The 18,742-nt window shown below is 44.2% G+C and overlaps 1 protein-coding gene and 1 long non-coding RNA gene across 4 annotated transcripts in view; one reads left to right on the top strand and one right to left on the bottom strand.

The window, feature by feature from the left end:
- Positions 1–18,742, top strand: part of LOC139275154 (uncharacterized) — a 62,856-nt gene that overhangs the window by 39,519 nt on the left and 4,595 nt on the right. The window contains exon 2 of the long non-coding RNA XR_011595679.1: positions 16,524–16,581. This is a non-coding gene — a long non-coding RNA (uncharacterized lncRNA). The remainder of the gene's footprint in view (positions 1–16,523; positions 16,582–18,742) is intronic.
- Positions 2,864–18,742, bottom strand: part of LOC139275153 (anoctamin-7-like) — a 116,316-nt gene continuing 100,437 nt past the window's right edge. For all 3 annotated transcript variants that reach the window (XM_070892223.1, XM_070892225.1, XM_070892224.1), the window contains 3 exons: positions 15,361–15,441; positions 14,909–14,995; positions 2,864–6,004 (listed from right to left, as the gene is read on the bottom strand). In XM_070892223.1, coding sequence (XP_070748324.1) covers positions 14,933–14,995; positions 15,361–15,441 — 144 coding nt within the window. In that variant the 3' untranslated portion in view covers positions 2,864–6,004; positions 14,909–14,932. The remainder of the gene's footprint in view (positions 6,005–14,908; positions 14,996–15,360; positions 15,442–18,742) is intronic.

The following is an 18,742-nucleotide window of genomic DNA, read 5'->3' as shown; positions in this document are numbered from 1 at the left end:
GGTTGCAAGAATCTCAAATCTATTGGACAAGGCTCCTGCCTCCTGGATCCCCTTATCCGCTTCACTCACAGTCACACCCTCCTGTCCCTGAACATTTGTCAATTCTAAAATATTTAATCTAGAGGGTGTGGCTGCCTCCTGGAGCAAATGGACAAGGTAACTTTCTCCCTCCCTGATGTCTCGCAATGTCTGCAGCTCGGACTCCAGCTCCTCAACTCGGAGCCGAAGTTAGTCGAGCCTCAGACACTTACCGCAGATGTAGTGGCCCTGGACCAAAACGTCCAGAAACTCCCACACATTTCAGCAGCAACACATCTCCTGTTTTCTCATTATTGTATTTAATTAATTCATTTAGCATTAATCAATTATTTACCCTATATAGTTTATTAAATTAGTTAAACAAATAAAGGTTAGTTTTTAGAATTTAGTTACATGCTATATGTTAATTTAAAAGAAAAACTTAAACCACAATCACCACCAATCACTTACCTGCCTTACCTATGATGTCACACAGCAGAGTTCTCCCCAATCGGAGCCGTGCGATCTCCTGGGAGAGGCAATAAACAGATAAAAACCCAGGGCAATTGGGTTAAAAATCTGGGAAAATTCCTCTCCGACCCAACCAGGCGATCGAAACTAGTCCAGGAGATCTCACTGGCCGTATGCTGTGGTCCGCTGTGGCTTTTATCCCCACTCTTGGGCTTCGGTCTGCTCCCGCTCAGGTACGCTGCCGCTTTGCGGAAAAAGTTAGGAAAATCAAGGCAAAACAACACCTCCCACCGAACTCTCCCACTTACCAAACTCTGTTTTCCCACTCTGAGCTGCTGCACTCCCACCAACACTCAAACCACTAGTCAGGGAAGGGGCTAGCACCTCAATGTGCGGCACCTGCACCTCCTCCAAAGTCAGTAAAACAGTGGGGGCTTCATCCATCCCCTCCCACTCACGTCCATGCTCTTGGGCTGGAAGGTGGGATTGGAAGATATTTTCTCCTCAGGCTCGTCCTTGTCTGAATCTTCTGCAGCGTCAGGATTGGCCTCAAGTTCTGCAATATATAACAGAACAAATGGTTCGCAGCAGAGGAGGGGGCAGGGTGGCATGAGTAGGCTCACACAGCGCAGGCAGCAGGCTGATTTGAAGGACCACGATGAATGATAGCACATTGCATCAACCGAAGTGTAGCTGACGGAGACATTCCCATGAACCGAAGCATGGCTAGCCTGCACAGTACTTAACATTTAGCAAAGCTAGACTGTGGAATTTGCAGGACTTACGCTCTCCCTCAAATGTGGGCCCAGCTTGTGCAGTGGTAGTTGCTTATCTTCAGGCAGGACCCATCAAAGCAGCAACCCTCTCTTCCAAGGATGTCAGTGGGTGCAGATTTGCCGGGCCTCCTCCTGTTCGAGTTCTTTCTCGTTTGTTGTCTGCCACTTTCCTCTGCAAAGTTGAAAATATAACTTTTTAGAGAGCGTGTCTTTCTGCTGGGTGGGACATATACAGATGGCACATTTACAATTGAAATTCCATTGAATAAATGAAAATATTTCTTACATTAACTACTTGACCAAGGTCCTGCCACTTTTTGCACTGGCCTCTAGACCTTGGGGTGGTCACCATTGCACAGTAATCTTCTGCAACTTCGTTCCAATGTTTCTTAATTTCTTTGGTGGAACTTTTATGTGACCTCTGCTGGTGTCCAGCTCCTGCCATTTGGCCTCAATCACAGTAACTAGTGCCTCCAGTTCATCCTGTAACAAATTCTTGGTCCTGGCACCGCAGTGCACCTTGTATTGCAGCTCCGATTTTTCAAATGATAATTACAGTTCTCACACAGCATTCAACGTTCCCACATACACACAACTGGCTCTTTAAAAATGGCCATTTGCAGACCGGGAGCTGTACTGTGCATGCACACCCATAGGAATCATGTCAAACACATCCTTTTTTTTTGCGCATGCGCAGAAGGGGCAACATCATTTTTTGAGTGTAGACAGTAGGCTCCACGGCGCCAATTTTGAAAAATACCACGGGGAAACTTGCCACATTTATTTTTGGAGTAGTTCTAGCCTAGAAAAACGGGCGTAACCCTGGCAATATGTCAAAAAACGGCTTTGGGCAAAATTGAACCCAATGATTTAAGATGGCGGGGCGGGGGGGGGGGGGGGGCGGTCACCTGGCCCATGAATCTCTGGGTGAAGGTAAATTACAACCAAGTGCATGTCAGGCTCAATCTGCCTGCCTGATAACCAGGTACAGGGCGGGAAAAAAAAATCAGCCTCAATTTAACTAGGAGTAAACTACAGCTCCCAATATCACGCTGAACAACAAGACATTTCTTCTCTCAGTTATTGCAGCTTCAAGACCAAGGCTTGTTTATTACTCTAACCTATCCACTAGTCTCATTTGTTAAATTACTTATATTCTCCACTTTCCCTTTCTTCTAGGATTCCCTATAGGAGAAGGAAATACGCAACCTATCCTACATCTTCATAAATATTATTTAACCAGACATTAGGGGATTCCATGCAATGACTGACCCTGCAATTTTTCTCATCTTCAACAGAGGTCATTTTCATCTGATAAAATCAGGAACTACCAGCGCCTAGTAAATAATGATTATTAAATTTGCATTCTACCACCCATGCCAAGTTTATCAGTTCTTGATTCGATTGCCATGTGGAATTATACATTCCACTTGAGATGTGACTGGAACCTTGCTGCAAACAGAGTACCAGGAAGGGAAAAAATTAAAGATAGAAAAGTGGGAATCAAAAAAGGTATTGAAGAAAACTCCAATGCTTGATTTCAAACAAACATGTACCCAAGTTTTATTTTAATAATTCATGCAAAAAAATACCTTTATTAAAACAACTCTTCAAGTGGGTTCAAAAAGTTAAAAGCAACAACTGTGAATTGTGGAAAATCATGCACATTTTTGATGGGTTTAGTTCAAGTGGAAGAATAGGTAAAAACATTAAAAAGGAAAGACATTTCCTGCCAGCAAATTAAATTATTTTAATACTTTGACAAAAAAATAGCTTTTGGTTATGATCATTTACAAGGCTTTATACAAATGTTGCTGTCAATGCAGTGACTATTTCAGGAAGAATTTATTTAAATTCTTACACTGTTGCTTTAAAACTTCCAATATAAAATTGACCAAAATGCAATCACACACCATGAAACAGTTACTACTGCCTGCTGACTGACCAGAGTGGTTAAAATCTTAGGCAAGTGACATTAGAGAGCAATTACCTGAATTGAAGTCTGGGTTCTAATGTCAGTGAAAACCAAAGAGTTGTGCCAGAGTGTCAACATCTGTGAAATGCTAGGAGTGAATGCAATTAGAACAAGCGATACCAATTGCAAATCATTTTAAACAAATAGGAATTCAATTTATATGCAAGAATGATAAAATAGACCAAAATGAGTGAGTTTCACACCAAATTGAGTGACTCTTGACCAGTCTTATTGTGACAAGGACATTATTTTTATCTTGTGGTGTCAAACTAATTCATCGCAGAATACCCAGGGAATTGAAGGGTAAATAATTAACTGAATGATGCTAGGGAACAGGATAACTGGTATATAGTTCAATAACTACCATCAGAAAGTGTATAACCATAGTTGCTAAATTATATCTGCAATTGATGTCACCATGTGCATTACTTCAGAATTACAAAATAAACAATTGGCAATAAATAGTGGTTTGTTGAACTAGTGGGGTATAAAATAAAATAGTGATGTGACTGTGCATGTGAAATTGTGAAGAAGAGACCAGAATATAAATGCAATATTCTGACTTTACAGTACTGGAATATTAAACGGGTAACAAAGTTGGGTCTGTGTAATGTCCAGCTGTGGGAAAGGCATTCTAGCTGTAGGAAAGGCATTCCAGCGTGGTACAAAGGACAATAACAGCCTTTTCTTTCATTGCATCCTCAGGCCACTCACTGAAGGCGATTTTCTACAGTGACTCAGCAAGCACTTGTGACACTTATCAACAGCTATTAACATTTGAGATGAGCTCATGGTTCTAAAATATATACATGGATGAATCTGCTAATTGGCATTCTTCCTCCTCAACAGTGCTTTCCTAACTCTCACCAATCTAAAGCGAGTCAAAAATCTGACAACTTTTCCAGAGCTGCTCTTTGGTGATCACTTTACAAATACATTTCTGAACACAAAATCTATGAACTGTTTTATAGCACACATCGCGTACCTTCCTTTGATCTACTGAGGGAGTGCAGCGAAGGTTCACCAGACTGATTCCTGGAATGGCGGGAATGACATATCAAGAAAGACTGGATCAACTGGGCTTGTATTCACTGGAGTTCAGAAGAATGAGAGGGGATCTCATAGAAACGTTAAAATTCTGATGGGTTTAGACAGGTTAGATGCAGGAAGAATGTTCTCAATGTTGGGGAAGTCCAGAACCAGGGGTCACAGTCTAAGGATAAGGGGTAAGCCAGTTAGGACTGAGATGAGGAGAAACTTCTTCACCCAGAGAGTGGTGAACCTGTGGAATTCTCTACCACAGAAAGTTGTTGAGGCCAATTCACTAAATATATTCAAAAAGGAGTTAGATGTAGTCCTTACTACTAGGGGGATCAAGGGGTATGGCGAGAAAGCAGGAATGGGGTACTGAAGTTGCATGTTCAGCCTTGAACTCATTGAATGGCGGTGCAGGCTCGAAGGGCCGAATGGCCTACTCCTGCACCTATTTTCTATGTTTCTATGTTTACTGCGAAGAAAAGCTGGCAATAAGAAGGCTTTTATTACTTGGCCCAATGGATCTTCATGGCATTTTCTGTTCTTTGCTCTGGGTCATGCAACATTTCTTACATCTTCAAACACATCACATTTAATACCCATTTACATCACAGCACAGCGATAGTAGGAATGATCTTATCACGAATTACAAACAGATCAAGTACATTTAAGGCAGTAATGCAATTTAGGGATTCAGTTAACATTCATAAAGTGAGGCAGCTAAAGTCCTTAATTTAAGCAATTGTTTTACATTGCATGAGTGACATTTAAAAAAAACATGAAAATTATAGCACTTTTATAACTTCATAATGCAAATCAACTTGAAACTGCACTTCTGTTAGCATTGGTCCCTCAAAACTGGAGTCAACCAGAACCACAAGAGTCATGTTGATTTCTGTGATTAACAGTACAGGACTAAGATAAGGTTAAATAGTTGGAAAAAAATATGAACAGGACTTATAATGACAATGTTCAAAAGCTGACCTTAACATAACGCTGCAAATTTGATTTTCACCCGTATGTTTTAGAGCAAATATAGGGTTTGTACCAGAGCAGGGCAAGATATTAATTTTTGCTTCCCTAGAGGCCCAGAATGAAGAAGGATGCTCCTATTTTTTCCCTTAGTGCAATGGTGGTAAAGGCAAGATTATATTTTACAAAAGACTATTACCATTTTAAAGAAGATTACACGATACAGATTGCTTACTATTTGTTCTTCACACAATTCATTTTTTCACTCAACCAAAGCATAGTGAAACTTCATCTTTTAAACAAGTTAAATAGGCATATGATAAATAATGAGGAATACTGTTTTTTTGTCCCCAGTACAAAAGCACAACAGTTTGTTCAACAGCATTGTCAATAGTGACATATTAAAATTAAAATTTTGCCCATAGTTGTATAAATGCTCTGGTTAGTGCCTTTGGAAATAGCTAATTTTGGCCCCTTAATAAACTGATTAAGTTGTACATTGCTATTTTAACTGTCACAGTTTTTTAAAACAACTATGAATGAAACAATGGCATCATCACAACCTATTTTATGATCACAGGGACAATCTTTCATTGAGAAGTACAACGCATTAAAAAAAAATTGAACAAGTCACTACGCAAAAACATTCAACTTCATCAAGGACTTGGTTGCTATTCAGTGATGCATCCACAGACTGAGCGATTCGTTAGGAATACAGGAGTAAAGTGCACTTTAGATCCAGTCATTTATGCAGAACCTATACATTAAAAAAAATCAGTGATTCATTGGTTAGTCTTGTATTTCTAGGCCCAAGTCAATCTGCAAACTTTGTCAAGTATCTTCGTGCTCTACAAGGCCGGGTACGTTAGCCTGCCATGAACTCACCTACACTTCGTCCATTTTATTTTTTTAAATTATTTTAAGAAAAACTAAAATTTTCAGGTTTGTGTAATGGACTACCATATTCGTAGTCCAATTACAATGGGACATTTGTCTGTAGAAAGATAGGGGTCAAGTGAAACTGGCAGGTGGTGGAGCAAGTGTAACGGCCGTCGAGAGAAGCCAGTGGGGAACTTGCCCAATTTCCGAGTTGCTCCTCATTTTCAGGAGGCAAGATATTTGTCAGCACGAAATGTGCCCTCCATAGGCAATTCATCAATTAGGAGGTGGGAAACCAGGCACTCCAGGTTAAGGGCCCGCAGAAGATTAAAGGGGAGGTATATTTTTGTGTGACCAAAATGGGGAAGCAATATCACGGAACTGCAGAATGATGATTGGCGGGGGACGCGGTAAAGGTTCCAAAAAGCCCCTGAGGTTTTCAGCCAGGGAGAATCATCTCCTCTACCTTGGGCAGGCTGGGAGATCAAATGGATAACGGCTTCACTCCGATTCTAGAGACTTATGTCCCGGAGATAGCAAGAGGTACAGTCGTGCAGCTCAGTGTCAGGGACAGGCATGCAAAAGGCATGAAATATGTTGTCATCTCTCACGAACAGCACTCTGTACCCTTATGACCCCCTAAGCGAAGACTAGTCCTGGTTTCAGAAAGCAAAGCTTGAGCTGACTGCCCCAGCAGATGCCAAATTCTCACATTCAGCAGGTGGCACTCTCAGGCCTGAGCCTGATTGACTCTGGCTTCAGCTAGAATTGCTAGCCCCTTTCATGAATTGCTTTTTGACCAAATGCTGGATGCACAGGATAGCTAATGGCTGGAGTGGTTTAAAGGTTGGTAAAAACTTTGCATATGGATGTCCAGGGAACAGAGGGAACAAAGAGGATAGCTGATCATTGCTGGAAATTTGCCGTCGGGAGAGAGAGCGCGAGAGCACAAAAGGAAAACGTAGAGTATACAAGGGAATGAATAAATAGAGGGTCTTGTCGAAGACTGGAAAGAGAGCACCAGGAAAGGTAAAAGCAAACAAAGTAAAGGAAATGTAAAACAATGTTGCATCTTTTGCTCAAAAAAACAGCAGAGTAGTATAACTCAGTTGTTTTTTGTAAACTACTGCTTAAATACTGTAATATATTAATTCTTACTTGTGTGAAATAAAGTCATAACTATTACCAATATGTCAGTGTTGAACCATTGAAGAGTCAGAATTAACTACAAGCCCAAGTAACCTACTTCCTCCCATGTTGCACTTGCTCGAAGCAGTGGAGCAGGTAAAAACTCACTTCAGATAGGCAGGAAGGTCTCACACCACAGTGATAAATAGGCCTGTCTGATAACAATGCAGTTTAAAATCTTTGTCAAGAGTGTTCATGTAGCAGCTGGTGATCTTGCAATGTGAAAAAGACTTGCATTTATATAATGCCTTTCATAACTTCAGGACATCCCAAAGCTCTTTACAACTAATGAAGTACTTTATCTTAGGTTTTTAGGTTTAATGAAATGCAGTCATTATTGTAATGTAGGAAATGCAGCAGCCAATTTGTGCATAGCAAGGCTCCACAAACAGAAGTGTAATCAGACAATAATGGATGCCGATCTACAGAGCAACTTGCATTTGTATACCGCCTTTAAACATCCTAAGGTGCTTCATAGGAAGATTATTAAGCACAACTTGTTACCGAGCCACACAAGGAGATATTAGGACAGGTGAGGTAGGTTTTAAGGTGCGTCTTCAAGAAGGAAAGAGAAGTAGAGGCGGAGGGGTTTAGGGAGGGGATTCTAGGGCAGCTGAAGGCATGGCCGCCAATGGTGGAGCAATTAAAATTGGGGATGCTTTACAGGCCAGAATTGAAGGTGCCCAGAGTTTTGGGAGTAGGTTGTACAGATAGAGAGGGGCAAGGCCGTGGAGGGAATTGGAAATAGGATGAGAACTTTAAAAATCGAAGTGTTATCAGATTGGGAACCAATTTAGATCAGTAAGCACAGGGGTCTTGGTGTAAGTTAGGATAGGGGCAGCAGAGTTTTGGATGAGTTCATGTTTATGGAGCATCAAAGGTGGGAGGCTGGCCAGGAAAGCATTGGAATGGTCATGTCTAGAGGTAATAAAAGCAGGGATGAGGGTTTCAGCAGCAGATGAGCTGAGGCAGTGGTGGAGACAGGCAATGTTACAGAGGTGGAAGTAGGTGGTCTTGCTGATGGAGCAGATGTGGTCAGAAGTTCATCTCTGGGTCAAATAGGATGCCAAGGTTGTGATTGGTCTGGTTTCAGCCTCAAGACAGTGACCAGGGAGAGGGATGTCAGTGGCTAGAGAATGGAGTTTGTGGTGGGGACCGATATTATGACCAAAATTCTGGTAAGAAAGGTAGGTATTAAGGAGGGTCCTTAAAAAGGAGGGAGAAGGAGGTGGAGAGGCAAAGCAGTTTAGGAAGGAAAATCCAATGTAGGGCCGAGCTGAAAGCAGTTATCAATGCGAAGGGTGGGTGGGATCCACGAAAGTCCAGAGTGAGAGGAATGGAGAGTTCAGTGGGGAGCTGGATGAGTTTACTGAGATAAGGAATGATGAAATTATAAGGCATTTAAACACAAGGATTAGAATTTTAAACTGAGGTGTTGGGGGACTAGGAGTTGGGAACTGAATATTCAGGGGTATTTGACAATTCGTAAGGATAGACAGAAATGAAAAGGAAGAGGTGGGGTAGCACTGTTAATAAAGGATGAGATCATTGCAGCAGTGAGAAATTATATTGGCTCAGAAGATCAAGATGCAGAATCAGTTTGGGTGGAGATAAGAAATAATAAGGGGAAGAAGTCATTGGTGGGCATGGTCTATAGACCCCCTAACAGTAGCTACACTGTTGGACAGAGCACAAATCAAGAAATTATGCAGGCTAGTAAGAAAGGTACTGTTGTGTTCCTAATATAGATGAGACTGCACACAGGGAGGTTAAAGTAACAGTGACCTCAGTCTTTATTAAGACACTCCAGAGTGAGTAACAGGCCTTAGGGGCCGGCTTACATACAGTGCTCCCAAGGGATGCTGGGATCCCTTGGGACTAAAGGGGATGCGCTCCCTGGTGGCAGAACATGGGAGTGCATGCTTTACAAATACACAACATCACTCCCCCCAAAGTCCAAGTGAAAACTATTTACAAGGTGAGGCGGTCGGGAGCCTTTCTTTCCCTGGTGGACCACCTCGGTACAAATGTCTGTTCTGATGTGTTGGCTGTGCCCTCGTTGGGCTAGCGTGCTTTGGCCCTGCAAGGCTGCTGGGTGAGCCTGGCCTTGCTGGGCTGTTGGGCGCGATGGGTCCGATTTCCTAATCCGGCGTGGTGTCGTTGATCCTTTGGGGGTGTGTTGTGGGCTCAAAAAAGGTGGTGTCTGCTGTGGGTTGTTCAGGGCAGTCTGTGAACCGCAGTCTAGTTTGGTCCAGGTTCTTTCTGCAAATTTATCCATTGTCTAGTTTGACTACAAACACCCTACTCCCTTCTTTAGCTATCACCATGCCCGCGATCCACTTGGGAGCATGTCCATAGTTTAGCACATACACAGGGTCATTCAGATCAATTTCCCGTGACACAGTGGCACGACCATTGTTTACATTTTGTTGCTGCCACCTGCTCTCTACCTGATCATGCAGGTTGGGGTGAACCAGCGAAAGTCTGGTTTTAAGTGTCCTTTTCATGAGTAGCTCAGCCGAGGGCACCCCTGTGAGCGAGTGGGGTTTTGTGCGGTAGCTGAGCAGTACTCAGGACAGGCGGGTTTGGAGTGAGCCTTCTGTGACTCGTTTGAGGATCTGTGCTCGGTTTGATTGTTTGTACTGCCCGCTCTGCCTGCCCATTGGAGACTGGTTTAAACGGGGCCGAGGTGACATGTTTGATCCATTTGCGAGTCATGAACTCTTTAAATTCGGCACTGGTGAAACATGGCCCGTTGTCACTGACCAGTATGTCAGGCAGGCCGTGGGTGGCAAATATGGCCATCAGGCTTTCAATGGTGGCGGTGGCAGTGCTTCCCGACATTATTTCACATTCAATCCATTTTGAAAAAGCATCTACCACCACCAGGAACATTTTATCGAGAAACGGGCCCGCATAGTCGACATGGATCCTCGACCATGGTCTGGAGAGCCAGGAACGCAAATGTGCCTCTCTGGGCGCGTTGCTCAACTGAGCACATACGCTGCATTGCTGTACACAGGACTCTAAGTCAGAGTCGATGCCGGGCCACCACACGTGGGGTCTGGCTATCGCTTTCATCATTACTATACCCAAGTGTGTGCTGTGGAGAACCGAGATGAACGTCTCCCTGCCCTTTTTAGGTAGCTCTATGCGGTTACCCCACAACAGGCAGTCTGCCTGAATGGACAGATCGTCCTTTCGCCGCTGGAATGGCTTGATTGGCTCTTGCATTTCAATGGGGATGCTGGCCTAGCTCCCATGCAGTACACAGTTTTTTTACTCGGGACAGCAGAGGATCTTGGCTGCTCCAAGTCCTAATCTGGCGGGCCGTGACAGGGGATTTATCATTTTCAAACGCTTCCATAACTATCAACAAGTCTGCGGGCTGCGCCACCATCAACAAGTTTGCAGGCTGCGCCATTTCCACACCTATGGTGGGCAATGGTAGCCGACTGAGAGCATCCGCACAGTTCTCGGTGCCTGGCCTGTGGCGGATGGTATAGTTATACTCTGATAGCGCGAGTGCCCACCTTTGTAGGTGGGCTGAGGCATTAGTATTTATCCCCTTGTTTTCAGCGAACAGGGATATGAGGGGCTTGTGATCGGTTCCCAGCTCAAATTTGAGGCCAAACAGGTACTGATGCATTTTCTTTACCCCGAGCACATACACTAATGCCTCTTTCTCAATCATGCTGTAGGCCCTCTCGGCCTTAGACAAGTTCCTGGAAGCATAGGTGACAGGTTGCAACTTCCCCGCAACGTTAGCTTATTGTAATACACACCCGACTCCGTACGACGATGCATTACATGCTAGCACACGTCTTTTACACGGGTTATACAATACAAGCAGCTTGTTGGAGCACAAAATGTTTCTGGCTTTCTCAAAAGAAATTACTTTGTTTTTTCCCCATACCCAGTTCTCACCTTTACGCAATAACACATGTAGGGGCTCTAAGAGGGTGCTCAACCCCGGTAGGAAGTTACCAAAATAGTTGAGGAGTCCCAGGAACGACCGCAGCTCCGTGACGTTCTGTAGCCTGGGCACGTTCCTGATAGATGCCAAGACAGATGCTGTGGGTCAAATGCCATCTGCCGCAATCTTTCTCCCCAAAAACTCCACTTCTGTTGCCATGAAGATGCATTTCGACCTCTTCAGCCGCAGCCCTACGCGATCCAGTCGCTGGAGGACCTCCTCCAGGTTTTGTAGGTGCTCGACGGTGTCCCGACCCATGACCAATATGTCGTCCTGAAAAATCACCATGCGTGGTACCGACTTGAGTAGGCTCTCCATGTTTCTCTGGAAGATCACTGCAGCCGACCGAATTCCAAATGGGCATCTGTTGTAGATGAACAGTCCCTTGTGAGTGTTGATGCAGGTGAGGCCCTTCGAAGACTCCTCCAGCTCCTGTGTCATGCAGGCCGAAGTCAGGTCGAGCTTGGTGAACGTCTTGCCTCCTGCCAGCGTTGCAAATAGGTCGTCTGCCTCCACAACGCCAACAAGGTTCATCCTTTGTTGCGGACTCGGAGTCATCTGGGTCACCTGAGACCTGCTGGCAGTTGCAGACTCGTGGTTTCTGCCCTGTACATTTCTGCTCGCAAACACAGTTCCAGTTAATTTATGAACATTGCTAGCACTTGTGTGCTGAGAGATTTGTTTGGTGTTATCACTGGTGGACATAAACGCCTGTGCTATCGCAATGGCCTTACTGAGGGTCGGTGTCTTTACAGTCAAAAGTTTTCATAGGATGGTCTCGTGGCCAATGCCCAGTAAAGAAAAGTCTCTGAGCATTTGCTCCAGGTAGCCATCAAACTCACATTGTCCTGCAAGTCGCCTTAGCTCGGCGATGTAGCTCGCCACTTCCTGACCTTCAGATCGCTGGTACGTATAGAACCGATATCTCGCCATCAGCACGCTCTCCCTCAGGTTAAGATGCTCCCGAACCAGTACACACAGCTCCTCATATGACTTATCTGTGGGTTTCACCGGAGCCAGAAGATTCTTCATGAGGCTGTAGGTCGGTGCCCCGCAGACCGTGAGGAGGACCGATTTCCTTTTTGCAGCGTTTCCTTCTCCGTCCAACTCGTTGGCTACAAAGTACTGGTCTAACCGTTTGACATAGGCTTCCCAGTCCTCACCCTCCGACAACTTCTCCAGGATGCCCACAGTTTGCTGCATCTTTGTGTTGGATTCGTGTACTCGTCGCCAGTTATTGTGTTCCTAACACAGATGAGACTGCACAAAGGGAGGTTAAAGTAACAGTGACCTCAGTCTTTATTAAGACACTCCAGAGTGAGGAACAGGCCTTCGGGGCCAGCTTATATACAGTGCTCCCAAGGGATGCTGGGATCCCTTGGGACTTCAGGGGATGCGCTCCCTGATGGCGGAACATGGGAGTGCATGTTTTACAGATACACAACAGGTACGGCAATAATCATGGGTGATTTTAATCTTCATATTGCTTGGACAAGTGAAATTGGCCATGGTAGCCTTGAGGAAGAGTTTATCGAGAGTGTATCTGGGATGGTTTCCTTCAACAGTACGTTGTGGAACCAACAAGAGAGCAGGCTTTCTTAGATCTGGTACTGTGTAATGAGACAGGATTAATAAATTATCTCACAGCAAAGGATCCTCTCGGAAAGAGTGATCATAGCATGGTTGAATTTCAAATTCAGTTGGATGAGACCAGTGTCCTGATCTTAAATAAAGGCAACTACAAAGGTATGAAGGCAGAGTTGGCTAATGTGGACTGGGGATCTCCCTTGTTGAGCCCCCTCAGTATCTTATATCTTTCAGTAAGATTCCTTCTCGTTCTTCTAGATGCAGAGAGGATGTTTCCACTCGTGGGAGAATCTAGAACTAGGGGGCATAGTTTAAGAATAAGGATTCGCCCATTTAGAAGAGATGAGGAGAAATTTCTTCTCTGTGGTTCATAAATCTGTGGAATTCTCTGCTCCAGGGAGCTGTGGAGGCTGGGTCATTGAATATATTTAAGGTGGAGATAGACAGATTTTTGAACGATAAGGCAGTGAAGGGTTATGGGGATCGGGCAGGGAAGTGGAGCTGAGCCCAAGATCAGATCAACCATGAACTTAATAAATGGCGGAGCAGGCTCGAGGGGCTAAATGGCCTTCTCCTGCTCCTATTTCTTATGTTCTATGAGCAATATAGCTCAGCAGGCCCTTATGTGAAATAGGACGAGAGCTTCGGGTGAGCTGAAGTTTACAGGGGATAGAGGATGGATGGTCAACCAGAATTGGAAGAGTGAACTCTGGATACAACAAAGGCATAGATGAGGGTTTCAGTAACAGATGAGCTGAGACAGGGGTGGAGGGGGGCAATATTAGAGTTGGAAGTAGGTGGTCTTTGTGATGAAGATGATATGTGGTCGGAAGCTCTACTTAGGGTCAAAACAGTCTCAGTGATCATGAACAGTCTGGTTCAGCTGCAGACAATGGCTGAAGAGGGGGATGGAAGCATGGAGAGGGATGGAGCTTGTGGCAGGGGGCCAAGGATGGTGCTCGAGTCTTTCCAACGTTTAACCGCAGAACTTGCAATATCCATGACCGGGTATTGAGCAAGTTTGCCAAGAGACAATGGAGAAGAGGTAGAGCTGGATGTTGTCAGTGTACACAAGGAAGCGGACATCGTGTCTACAGATGATGACACCAAAGTTTGGTGGGGTGGGGATGGTGAAGGGTGGTTGGAAGAGGAAGTTGTGATGGTCTCTGTCAAGGGCTGCAAATAGGTCAAGGAGGACAAGTTGAGATAAGGCTCCATGGTCAGTCAGAGGGGACATCTGGAAAGATTCAAGGAGTTGTGGGAAACATGTTCCTTTGAAAAGGAAAGGAAGGTTGGAGCTTGGGTAATAGTTTGCAAGGATAGAGGGGTCAAGGGTGGGTGTTTTGAGAAGGGTGGATGGCTGACAGCAGTTTTTCCCGATGGGGCAGTTAATGATGGCCTAATAATGGTCCAAAGCATTCATATAGTCGATCAGGAGCTGAATGTCACTGATCTGTATTCTGTCTTCCTTCACATAGATTGAGCAAGTCAGTTTAAATTTCAGATCGAAGGCCAGCCCTAGGAATTACCTCTCAACTCCTGGGTTGAGGAATGGCCTGTCGATGCACAAGCCATTGGGCAGATAGACGCAAACCAGCCTCAACCGTTCGGTGATGAAGTAATGCTATATCCTGTCGTTGGCGTACAGCATGGCCAGTGTGTTCGGAATTCCTGTAGGCAAAGCTGGAGGCAGCCAGAGAAATAAAAGCGTGCCGACTCGAGTGCGAATGTGAAGTCAGGAGGAACTGACACTCGACTGGCCTTCTGCTACTGCCTTATTTGAGTGAAAAGGGCAGTTAGGAGACCAAACCTGCCTCTGTGGTTCCTTGGAGATTGTAATGAATGCTAGGTTTTAACATGCTGGATAACATATTGCTATTGACTACAGTCTGTATCGTTCACCTCTCCAGCATCCCAAATATCCTTTATCACAATAGTGTGATAAGTCTGGCAAAATTAAATCTATTTGTATAACGATGATCAGTAAATATTGAGAGACTATACAAAAAAGTGTAAGAATAGACAACTTACAGCTTTGTTGTGGTTTTGCTAGAATCATCTGAATTGGTGAAGACTAGTTGGATAGCCTCTCATTTTTGTTGACACTTGGTATTTCTCCTAAAATAATACAGCAGAATACTGTTATAGGTAATAAATCAGAATGATTGGAAAGATTTATATATTTATGTAATTGTATTATTGAGAACGGATTGAAACAATCATTAACATTTGTATTAAATTTAAGTTTAACTACAAGCATGATGGTCCAGGAACTGTCAGAGTGTCAGCTTTCTACTGGTACATTACATCACATTGCACACAATTGTAGCACCATTAGGTGTTTTTAACTACAGAATACTTATTCCCTATAATATGCCATCTAAAACCAATGCTATAAAAACCATGGGCCTTTTTTTCTTTGTTAACTCTATGGTACAGCATGTACAATGTTTTAGATAAATATTTTGCCTTTAAAGACTTACCCTCCTTATTGCTAGGAGTATTCGTTGAGGAACATCAGGTATCATAGTTGACAGCAGAAATTTCACCACAAACACTATATGCTAAAAGAAAAAATATATTTTCTTCCTTGTTTACACAACAACTTGAATCTATATAGCACCTTTAACACAGAGAATGTCCCAAAGCACTTAAAGAGGTGTAATCACACAAAAACTGATAGAGACAAAGAAGCAGATATAAGGAGAGGTGTCAAAAAGCTTAGTCAGAGATGTGATTTAAGGAGGTTCTTAAAGAAGGAGAGGAGTGGAAGGATTGAGGCAGGAAATTTCAGAGGAAGGGGCCGAGACAGGCGGAGACACGGCTGCAAATGGTAAGGTGAAAGAAATCGGATGTACAAGAGGTCAAAGTTAGAATGATGGAGAGTTTGATGAGGCTCGTACGGTTGGAGAAAGTTACAGAAATAGGAAGAAGGCCTTGAAGGGATTTAAACACAAGGATAAGAATTTTAAATTGGAGACGGTTTTGGAGGGGTTGGGGGCCGAAGAGGAGAAAACAAGAGTCAACGGAGGTCAGCAAATATAGGGGTGAAGGAAGTGCATCAGCTTAGTGAGAAAACAAGAGTTTGGTAAGTGGGAGAGTATCTCTTTTATACCATTTGGAGACTGGTGGCAATTGCTAGGAGCCTCTAAGTAAAATTAACAGTTAAATATTTAGGATTCTTTCAGGCTGAAGTAGAGATAAACTAGCTAGCTAGCTCTCCATCAGTTTGCTAAATAGCCAGTTAGTTAAAACTAATTAAAACCGGTTCTTTGAACAGCTGACCAGTGGTGACTCATCTGAACCACATGCAGTTTAAAAACCAAGGGCTGGGTGCTGTTAGCTTGGAGTGCATCAGTTCAGAGTGAGAAAACAAGAATTTGGTAAATGGGAGAGTTGGGTGAAGTGGGGGCGGGAGGTGTTGCTTTGCCTTGTTTTTCCTAACTTTTTCCGCAGAGCGGCGGCATACCTGAGTGGGAGCAGACCGAGGCCCGAGAGTGGGGTTAAAAGCCACAGCAGACCACAGCATACGGCCAGTGTGATCTCCTGGACTAGTTTTGATTGCTTGGTTGGGTCGGAGAGGAATTTTCCCAGACTTTTCCCCCCAATTGGCCTAGGTTTTTATCTGTTTTTTTGCCTCTCCCAGGAGATCGCATGGCTCCGGGTGACGAGAACGCTGCTGTATGACATCACAGGTAAAGCAGGTAAGTGATTGGTGGTGATTGTGGGCTAAGTTTTTTTTCTTTTAAATTAACATATAGCATTTAACTAAATTTTAAAAACTAACCTTTATTTAACTAATTTAATAAACTATATAGGGTAAATACTTGATTAACGCTAAACTAATTAAATAAAATAATGGGAAAACAGATGTGTTGCTGCTGCAATATGTGGGAGCTTCTGGACGTTTTGGTCCAGGGCGACTACATCTGCAGTAAGTGTCTGTGGCTCGATGAACTTCGGCTCCGAGTTGAGCAGCTGGAGTCTGAGCTGCAGACATTGCGAGATATCAGGGAGGGAGAAAGTTACCTGGACCTTTTGCTCCAGGAGGCAGCCACACCCTCGAGATTAAATACTTTAGAATTGACACGTGGTCAGGGACAGGAGGGTGACTGTGAGTGAAGCAGGTAAGGGGATCCAGGAGGTAGTATTGCAGGAGCCTCAGTCCCTGCACTTGTCCAATAGATTTGAGATTCTTGCAACCCTTGTGGACAAGTGTGCAGACTGCAGGATGGATGAGCAGACTGACCAAGGCACCATGGTGCAGAAAGCCATTCAAGTGGGGGGAGTAAAGAGGCAGGTGGTTGTAGTAGGGGACAGTTTAGTTAGGGGGATAGATCGGGTTGTCTGCAGCCAAGAGCGTGTGTCCCGAAGGCTGTGTTGTCTACCTGGTGCCAGGGTAAAGGACATCTCCGGGCTGGAGAAGAACTTGAAGTGGGGGGGGTTTGGGTGGGGGAGGATCCAGTTGTCGTGGTACACGTAGGTACCAATGACATAGGTAGGACTAAGAAAGAGGTTCTGCTGAGAGTGTTTGAACAGTTAGGGATTAAATTGAAAAGCAGAATCACAAAGGTAATAATTTCAGCATTATTACATAAGCCACGAGCAAATTGCCGTAGGGTCAATAGAATCAGGGAGATGAATGCGTGGCTCAGAGGTTGGTGTGGGAGAAGTGGGTTTCGATTTGTGGGGCACTGGCACCAATACTCGGGAAAGAGAGAGCTGTTCTGTGGGGACGGACTACACCTGAACTATGCTGGGACCAGAGTTCTAGTGCAGCGAAAGTTCACCACACTGATTCCTGGGATGGCAGGACTTTCGTATGAGGAGAGATTGGGTCGACTAGGCCTGCATTCACTCGTGTTTAGAAGATTGAGAGGGAATCTCATTGAAACGTATACAATTCTGACTGGGTTGGATAAACTGGATGTGGGGAGGATGTTTCCCCTGGCTGGGAAGACTAGAACAAGGGGTCACAGTCTCAGGATACGGGTTAGGAAATTTAGGACCGAGATGGAGAAATTTTTTCACTGAGGGTGGTGAACCTTGTAATTCTCTACCACAGAAGGCTGTGGAGGCCAAGTCACTGAATATATTTAAGAGGGAAATAGACAGATTTCTAGAAACAAAAGGCATCAAGGAGTATGAGGAAAAAAGCGGGAATATGGTGTTGAGATAGAGGATCAGCCATGATCTTACTGAATGGCGGTGCAGACTCGAAGGGCAGAATGGCCTATTACTGCTCCTATTTTCTATGTTTCTACGTGAGCAGTACTTGGTGTGGGACAGGGTAAAGGCAGCATAATGTTGGATGAGCTGATGTTTATGGAGGGTAGAGAACAGGAGCCCATTGTAATAGTTGAGTCTAGAGGTAATTTACAGGACAGAGGGATTAAGGGTGGGTGATGACTGTGGTTTTGAAAGTTACAGATGTAGTACCCCCAAAAAAGGGAACCATTTATAATGTCAGATAGCACTGGGGCTAGGAAGGGGAATATGGTAGTCAGCAATTTAGTAGGAACGGGGTCAAGGGAGCAGGAATCTAAGCATCATGGGTAAGATGAGCTTGGAGAGGGCATGGGGAGATAAACCTGAAAAAAGATTGGGTTTCAGGTCTAGTGCAGAGGGAACCAGGACAAACAGCAGAGGCAGCTGAACAATTGATCTCAGAATTAGTGACAAAGTAGTCCATGAACTCCTTGCATTTGTTTGGAGGCGAGTGCGGAGAGGGCAGGGAAGAGTTTAAAGAGCCAATTGGTAATGGAGAAAACAAGGTTAGCTTTTCTCTTCTGGGTGATTAGAGCAGTGTGGGGTTTTGGTAGTGTGGCTCGAAAGCAGTTTTTAAAAAAAGTTTATGCAACATAT

The sequence above is a fragment of the Pristiophorus japonicus genome, chromosome 10 (assembly GCF_044704955.1).
Source record: "Pristiophorus japonicus isolate sPriJap1 chromosome 10, sPriJap1.hap1, whole genome shotgun sequence".
In the NCBI taxonomy this organism is placed as follows: domain Eukaryota; kingdom Metazoa; phylum Chordata; class Chondrichthyes; family Pristiophoridae; genus Pristiophorus; species Pristiophorus japonicus.
Note: the sequence above shows the minus strand (reverse complement) of the source record. Positions and strands in the feature narration are given on the sequence as shown.